Raw genomic sequence first — 9,304 nt, forward strand, 5'->3', positions numbered from 1 at the left:
GTTGCATCTGTTTCTTGCACCTAAGTCTCCCTTCCACCATCAAATGCAAGAATGCCATAGACTTTTAAATAAAAGGATGGAGATGATATAGATGTACTTTGAATAACTTGGGATTCTAGGATTTTATTCTTGGTGCTTATCCCTATCTACTGTTCACCATGGATAGCTCTCGAGCAATTTCCTACTTGCCTAAAAGTAATAATAAAAAATATGTTCTAACTTTACGTAAGACCTCATAAATAGTCTCTGGACCAAAAATCACCATACCTACCAATCTTCGGGGGGGGGGGGGGGGAAAAGTTAAGAAAATCAAATTAAATTCTTAAATGCAGACAAAAATCAAAACTCTCCATATACTTAAGCCACTATTTCTTGAATAAGGTTCTGAAAAAGAACCAGTATGTTAATCTGTTGACCAAACAGAAATTTTGTGACAATTTTATATAAAAACTTGGGTGAATTCAACTCCTGAATCTTAACTACTCTGCCTGCTAAGATGACAAACTGCAAAGTCAACCACCTCCTCTATCACTGTCACGGCACATATTTCCAGTGTTCCAAACAGCAACCCATACTAGAGTGTGAACAGCAGATACAAGTGTCCCTGGGACAACAGGAAACACTCTAAACTTGAGTTGAGAGAACATTGTGCCTTTTGCCATAGAAAGGTACTGACTTGAAAAGACACTGTTTTTGAGTTAAGAAATAGACCACAGCACTTCAGTAGGTAGTCCAGAATAGCTAGCATGAAACCCATCATAAAGAGAATGATTTCTAGGGACCCAAGGCCATGAATCAGCCCACTAGTTCCATCTACAGGAGATCCTCCTGGCAGGAATGGTAGCATCCCCAAGTGGTGATAATGAAAACACGGCCCAAAGCACGCACTGTAAGTGCAGCAGCAGATGCCGAGAGTATGGCTTCTGTTCTGGAAGCCCTCAGCTACATGTGGGAGAAGTGCGGGGGACAAATTCACTAGCTAGACAAAGTCCAGAACCAGAACTGCCTTGCAAAGGTTGAGTGAAAATACTCATGAGATTAAACACACAGCAGGACTTATAAAACTGTCTCAAACCATGGGATACATAGGCATCCTTTACAGTACTATCCTCTGAAAAGCTTAAGCATTACCAGTAAGTACTAAGTCACTGGCAGTATTTCGAGACTCTGCTTTTCAAATGTTTACTAAGAATATTTTTCAGTGATTTAAGCCCATCTCATATTAAGCTTGCTGATACTCATTTTAGTTTTTCCTATACATCACTCTTACAACATTCAATATTTTTTAAATCCATTAGGCCAATATGAAGTTCTTAGATTTTTGCATTACTTAACTTTATACCAAAAGAAGGAAAAGTATTTTATCAAATGCGTATTGGCATATTCCATTTATAGGAAACAAATACTAACGCTATTTATTGATATGACATTTTGTTCTCAATTGCTAATATTATTACAAAACGTGGACATTTGGAACAAACAAATGACCACAGCTTTATTTTGGATATAGCAACAGCGTAAGCTGTGTCTTGCCAGTAAAAATAAACTTTCTTGTTGGATTTCAATGTCTCATTCAGTGGCATATTTCAGACACTCCAAGGAAGCAAATTTTCTGCAGTGATGTATAACATTAGATCCTTTTATCACTGACGCTTTCAAAGTTACTTGTCCCACAATGTAGTCTGCTCAAAAGCTTGTTTCCCAACAACGTGTTTCTTCAACTTTATGTTGAGTCAGCTAGATAACTACAGTTAAACAATAATCAACTATTCAGTTGTCATCAGCTAGAGCTGGTCAAACACTCAGAAGATTACTTCATGTAAGATAGACATCTTGTAAACAAGAAACATTCTAGGATCAAATCAGATATGCATAAAATCACACCACCAGACATTTGGTCAATACCATAAAAGTTTCTCAGTGGTACCATGCAACACTCTTATAATTTGTAGCTTCAGTCACTCGTCTCATCGCTACACCCAGAAACAATCCATTTGAATAACTTTCAATGACCACTTGTCCACCACCCCCATTTCCCCCAGGCCATAAACATGTAGATAGTTCCAGTTTCTTCACTGTTAACCGTAAATGAGCTTGCATGCTTCCACCTCTTCTAATTCACACTAGTTTAATATTCATTTGCGGCTCAAAGTCAGTAACGCTTCAAGTATCAGTGTTTAAAATATGTACCTATTCAAAGCAACTACAAAATCAAAATTGGAAGGAAAACATAAAAGGATGTTGTCCCCTAAACCGATACAATCTGTTTAAGACAGTTTGCAAATGCACATACCAAATATAGACATAAAGTTATTTTTCTGAATGTCTGGCAAGATGCTTCATGTTTTATAGTTACAGATTTTTCAGGATATTAAAATTTGTTTTGCCATGAATAAAATATTTTCAAAAAGGATTTTGATAACAGGATCTAACGATGGCCTGCTTCACACTAGTTGTTCCACAGCATGAGCTTAGACTTTTTTTAAACATTTTCTCTTTCTCTTCTCTCAAAAAACTCTTAAATTTAGTGTTGATAACTTTACCTTCACCCAAATCCAAGAGCTACAGAAATACAAGCCAAGATGAATCTGTTTAAAAACAAAATTGAAGGAATTTCAGTTAAGTCCATACTGTCTTCTCTGCAAAAATATGGTTTTAATTATCCCTCATGATGCTTAACTGTTTTTTCTCACATGGTTGAAGAGTTTATTCTATCCACTCAGAAGACAATATTTTAAGGGGTTTTTTGAGTGTTAAATTAATTCCAATTTCATTTCTAGTGATGTGATACTGTTAGATCCTTTAAAAAAAAAACCAACTATCACATCTCATATCCCTCTAAAAATATGAAACAACTTTTTATTTGAATAAAAATGGCAGTTAACTGGTTATTCATAATGAGTCTCTCTCTGATCTGTTTAAAGTGCAAAATGTTTACATTTGTGACATGCAACAGGTGTTGTGATAAATGTAAACATTTTTGTGACATTAAGCAATGAAATGAGCACTCAACCCTCACACCAACAGATTAACACCGCTGTAACTAACATGTTTGAATACGTTTTTGGCTTTATGATTTTTAGTTATTTCACTTCGTCCTCCCTATGCAAAGCAACAAAGAACTATGTATTCAATTCCATGGAATAATTGAAAAATGCATCACAATGCATAAAGGGATTATTTTATCCCTGCAATCCAGTATCATCAACTTAGATTTCTAGACCAGGGAAGCCACCTGCTGACATTCATAGGCATTAATCCACAGTGTTCATCCTTGCTTCATACCAACTCTGAATGAGAAGAATCTAGAACTATCCTCAATTATGGGTTGGCATGTCTTAAAACTAAGAAGTTCAAACCTATAGGCCAGTTTTATAAATCTATCTTTATGCACTGCATTTGAATATGTACAACACACCAAAACTCCTGGGGTTTTTGGGGTGGTGGTATGGTTTTAAATCCAAAAAGCTTGTTCCCGAAGCCATTAAAGATTCCTGAAAAATCTTACATTTCCCCAACATGCCTGCAGCTGCCATTAAAAACTGCTCTGTCTTCATGGCTTCTGTTAGTTGACAGTACAATTTTAGATAACTTTGATTAGAAGTCTTCCATGTTAAAGAGTACAATAAGCATGCCTATATAAATAGTATAGATAAAGAAAGAAAAAATGAGTACTTCTAATCTAAAATTGTGATATAAAAGTACCTGAACAAAGTCATTCTTGATTTTAACTTCAGCTAAAACAAAATACAAGAAACTCAACATCCATGAGGTTTTGAAGAAAACAAATGCATAACACAACAGCACAGCAGACAAATACAGAATCTACAGCTTGATTTATATTAAATTAAAGAAACTACAAATGACAAATTCAAATAACCATGGAAGTAAATAATGTTAACATGCCTGGTCATATTTCCTAAAGGTATTTTTGTATGGCTTTTTTAATATTTACCATCACAGAGTGAACTCCAAACGCCTACTGACATGCATTCACTGTAGCCAATGAGTTTTAATCGTAGTGTTCACTGTAGTTTACACTGTAGTGAATGAGTTATAACTAAAGTACTCTAAAAAGCTGCAGGTCAGACATTGCCTAGGAATTACATTCAGCAAACATCTAAAATGTTTTTAAAACGGTATTCGATTTCAAACTCTTTTTCTATGGAAAAAACTAACTGCAATTTGCATTGCTTCCCCAATTAAGAGACTTAGAGCTAAGCAACGAATTTAACAGATTACATTTACAACAGATTCCCAGAACACCAGCAATATGATCTGAAGCCTCATATTGGAACTACTCAGTACAAAACTGCATATACTCTACAATGACTATCATTTAAAGTTTTTGTCTTTTTTTCTTTTTTAGATATGAAAGGTCTGGAGATTCATAGTCACATCTCTAGAAACGTTAGTCCATTAAAATAGCTAGGAAATGGCATTTCTTTTGTGCTTGGATTTTTAACATAAGCTTTCTTTTAAGATTTAAATAAACATTAGAAAATTCTTCATAATACTATGATTCAATAAAATAATATTTTTTAAAATATTTGTGCTATTTCTCTCATACACTTTTTGTTTCGGGCAAAGAAAACAAACTAAAATTTTCTAACTTAACTTCACTTTCACATTGTCAAACATTAGCAAAATGTTGCAATGTTTAAGCTGCAGCCATTGCAAAAAAGTGTTTATTAAAATGTTTTATTTATAATGTTTGGTTGTTTTTAAAAAGCTTCAAGAACATATTGTGACTGGTACTAGAGAAGCTTTGCAACTTAATTCTTTACAAAAATCCAGACAGTATAATTTTGTTCAAAACAATATCCAAAATTGTCAAACATTAGCAAAATGTTGCAATGTTTAAGCTGCAGCCATTGCAAAAAAGTGTTTATTAAAATGTTTTATTTATAATGTTTGGTTGTTTTTAAAAAGCTTCAAGAACATATTGTGACTGGTACTAGAGAAGCTTTGCAACTTAATTCTTTACAAAAATCCAGACAGTATAATTTTGTTCAAAACAATATCCTCTTAAAATTGCTTCGCTAAGAATTTCCTAGGGATCCCCAACATTGGCTTTATAAATTTTGCATGTATGTATGCATACAAACAATGGAAAATAGATCTTGAATAGACATATTCATAAATATTTAATATATATTAACAGACAATTGCTTGAGGAAAATATGAAGTAAAACTTTTCAGTGCAACAGTCTGGTTGCCAGACTGTCTGGTTAAACCACATAAAATCCTTTTGTGAAGTTCCTTTTACTTTTCAATAAAAAACCCCTCAACATTGTCTCTGTATGAATTTGCACAGTCAAACTGCAACCGGAAACCTTTGAAGTTATTTAGAAAAGCATTCAAGACATGAAAGAAAGTATGTGCTGCTATTTTACTGATATTTGAGTCAAATTGTATTGTCACCCGGCTGAAATGGATGGATGAAAGAAGCCATCTCAAAACACTGAATAGGAATTTTCTCCAGCTACTACTTAGCTTTTGCTACTGTTAAACACCTCACAGAGCATGCTTTGCAAGCAGACACCAAGCAGAACCATTCAAAGATACCACCTTTGACTGCAAGGCCAGGTTTGAAAAAGAGAAGCAATAAAAAAGAACTTCATACTGTTTTTTGTTTCTCTTCAGTATGTAATAGTTATGTTGGGATCTTTTCTTAAGAGAAATGAATCAAAACTAGCACTACTGTATAATGCTCTTGTAGCGTAATTACACAGGAGGAGGAATCAGTACAAACAAACCTGATAAATCTCCAAGCACCATTTCTGCAGATAGCCTTAGGAAGAGCCATTGACTATAGTTTGTGGATATACATTTAGCAGCTTTAGTCAGATTTCTGCGGCAGGAAATGAAACTGTTCTGGACAGATGCTTTAGCCTAAAAAGTAGACCATCTTATAGTGTTTCTATAGGACATAGATCTAGAGTGAAGTTGATTTATACATTCTACATAATACTTAGTTATTAGTTATACAAATAATATATATGTATATATTTAGGAAAAGAAAGTGAACAAATACTTAAGAAAAGTAACAAGCAGTAAGATGTAGGCAAAAAGTCAAATAATAATTTTAACCCAAAGAAGATCATTGCTCCATGGAGATTAATATCCCATCTTCAGGATGTTTAAAAGGTTGAACAGCCTAGTAATTGCACCTGCCCAGAACTTTTACTTAAAAGAGGATCAAAATCTGTGATCAATCTCTTTGAAACTCCAATAGCTACCAATGAAACACCTGTCTAATTTATTTCATAAAATTAATTACCTCAGACATCTTTTAGTGCTTTAGGACTTCCCATTCTCAAAACAATTCAGGGCTCATTTTAATTGTATGACTTGCTACTTACCGATGAAAAGAACTACTATTTATTTTCCTGATCAGTTTTATATTTACTTAGAAAAAACTTTTATACGGGAAAAACACCTAAAAAAAGATTCAGTGCTGACCCAATCCTCTCACTTTTTTTAACATCGAAACTGAGCTCAAATAGTAAGTTAAGAAATTTAGCTTTACCTGAACCTAGAAGAAAATATTGCATGTCTTTATCCCGTAGAGACATCCACTGGGGATGATCCACTATAAAACAAACAACAAACCCTACCCCATTTAGTAACTAACTCCTCCAAAAAGGATAGGCATCTTTTCAGGTTACTTCAGCGGCTTTTCAACTAAATCAGTTTGAGCTGGCTTACCAACCTCCTTTACGATGTCAACTTGGCACGGACTCTGCCACAGAAAGCTGAGTTCCATGGTTATACATACTGTCTTTGAACACCATTTGCATAACATTTCAAGGAAAGTGAGATTCAGAAAAGCTTCTAAATTGATAGTGCATAGAGAATGCATTTCTTTTTTGTACATACAAAGGCACTCAGTGATTCTCCAAGAAAAAGAAAAAGCTTAACAAACAATATGTCCAGTTAAACTGACCTTTTGGAGTCTTCTAGCTTTTCTTAACCCCCCATTGTGCTCATTCTTTTGTTCATTAAAAACTTTGCAAGAGCCATCAGTAACATGACACTCTGAAACTTCATTTTCATCACCTAGAAACCAAATTTAGAAACTTGAAATGAAAAATGCAATCTTGTGAAATGGAACTGCCACCAATTATTTTATCATAGCACATAGAGCTACGTACAATTAAGATATCTAAGTTAATAATTTGTACCAGTTATTTTTCCATTGTATTTCAGTTATGGAAAAAGAATGACACTCAAGCATCTGACTTCATCTTTCAGTATCTGATCTTGTAAATAAACTAGTTGTAAAACTCCCAATTTCCAATATTTTGAAAACCATATATTAACTACAAGTAGAGAATCAGCTAAATTGCTTTCTATTTATTACAAAATTTGCAGGTTCTCTGAATACAGAAGTATTTGAAGCAGTGGTGGCTAGATTTGCACTTTCTTATTGAATGTCAATGCTTTCAGTACACACTGTGTTTATCTGAAATGACCTGAAGGTCCGAAACATGTTTTCAAACACTTTGCAAGCAAATCTAACAAGCTGTTAGCAGGCAAGGATTGCGTGTGCATGCAGGCTTATCAGTCCCATTATTTATAAAAAGGCACCATCCATAAGAATGTACTCTAATGTGGCTGCCAAAAAGCAGTATTTTTCATCACGTATTTTGTGGATTAACATATATTTAATTCTTCAACACTGTCAGGATGACTTTTATAAGCAGTAAATAATAAACTTACGAATCATTTGAGAAATTAGCTTGCTTGCATAAGATGAAAAACTTTGATCTATCTTTTGATCAATGAAGTTTTAATTACTGAAGATTTAAGTAGATCATTTTCCAAAATTTAATTCAATGGAGTCTACTTTAGGACATTCATTAATTTTTCATTTCAAAGAAATGCATGAGACCAGTTAAAGAAAGTTTAATAATTAGTGATTAAAGTGGCCTAAATTCAGCACCTCCCAAATAAGCTGCTTCTGATTACTTTTGGAAAATACTGAAGGGTACTATCCATATTTACTAGTCTGACTTCATATATAACTAAGAATCATTTGTTTGTCCTCTGGCAGCTACTTAAACTCTTAATCCTTGAGATGACAGAACAACAACAACAAATTACAACACAAAAAATGATGACAAATATTTTTCATTACCGATTAGTTTTAAAATTATTACCTTTAAACTAGTCAAAATTTAATGACTTCTTCACACTAAAGTTGCAAGTTTCACGTGAATTTACACAGTATTACAGTAATTTTTGTGTAATACAAGTAAACCTGGCTTTCAGGTACAATCGTTAATTTAAACTCAATATTTAAATACAAAGTTTCATCTAACAAAGGGAGAACTAATTTCTTAACTATGTTAATTTTATTTAGTATTGCACTGAGGCCCATCATCTTCAATCACTGAGCAAGACTGATGGCAAGTAGAAAAGATCTTGCCATACAATAAAAAAAAGCTAAGAAATTTAAATTTAACTCCTTTTACATGGAAAACAATTTTTAAACATGTATTTTGAGTCTTAAAAAACCCCCAACAACCACAGGACTGCAAAGGATGTCAGGAGATCATCTACTCCATTGCTTTACCTCAAGCAGGTGGGTGTAAAGCAAGGCATGTCTCTGTTAATTTCCAGTAAGTTATTTCAGTCATTGTAATAGACAATCCACTGTTTTGGGGTTTTTTTTGGACGGGTAGGTTGGGGAGCAGGGGGGCAGTGAGAAGTGGTGTAATACTCCTTTTGCCACTCTTCGCCTGAATGCTCAAGCTCCACAGTTCTTGTCCCACTTGCGATTAAAGTCTCAAGACCTGTATGCTTGGACCTCTTTTTCCAGGTATGGTTCACTCTTGTTGGTTCTTCATATTTACAGGAAAGCAGGAACAGGGGACGAAGTCCATCACTTCCTCTCTGATTATCATTGGGGATCTTATGCATTACATATCGCGGCTTAGACAGGTGTACTCTGCGCTGGGTCAAAAACTGGCTGGACAGCTGGGCCAGAGTTGTGGTGAATGGAGTTCAATCCAGTAGTCGGCCGGTTCACTCTTGTTGGTTCTTCATATTTACAGGAAAGCAGGAACAGGGGACGAAGTCCATCACTTCCTCTGATTATCAGCTTGGGGATCTTATGCATTACATATCGCGGCTTAGACAGGTGTACTCTGCGCTGGGTCAAAAACTGGCTGGACGGCCGGGCCCAGAGAGTTGTTGTGAATGGAGTTACATCCAGTTGGCGGCCGGTCACGAGCGGTGTTCCCCAGGGCTCAGTTTTGGGGCTGGTCTTGTTCAATATCTTTATCGATGATCTGGA

At 34.8% G+C, this 9,304-nt stretch overlaps 1 protein-coding gene across 1 annotated transcript in view; it reads right to left on the reverse strand.

Moving 5' to 3' along the window:
- The window catches only part of MCPH1 (microcephalin 1), a 142,740-nt gene that overhangs the window by 111,632 nt on the left and 21,804 nt on the right, over nt 1-9,304 (reverse strand). The window contains exon 9 of the mRNA XM_019474453.1: nt 6,950-7,062. Coding sequence (XP_019329998.1) covers nt 6,950-7,062 — 113 coding nt within the window. The remainder of the gene's footprint in view (nt 1-6,949; nt 7,063-9,304) is intronic.

Source organism: Aptenodytes forsteri, unplaced genomic scaffold, assembly GCF_000699145.1.
Source record: "Aptenodytes forsteri isolate BGI_AS27 unplaced genomic scaffold, ASM69914v1 Scaffold100, whole genome shotgun sequence".
Lineage (NCBI taxonomy): Eukaryota > Metazoa > Chordata > Aves > Sphenisciformes > Spheniscidae > Aptenodytes > Aptenodytes forsteri.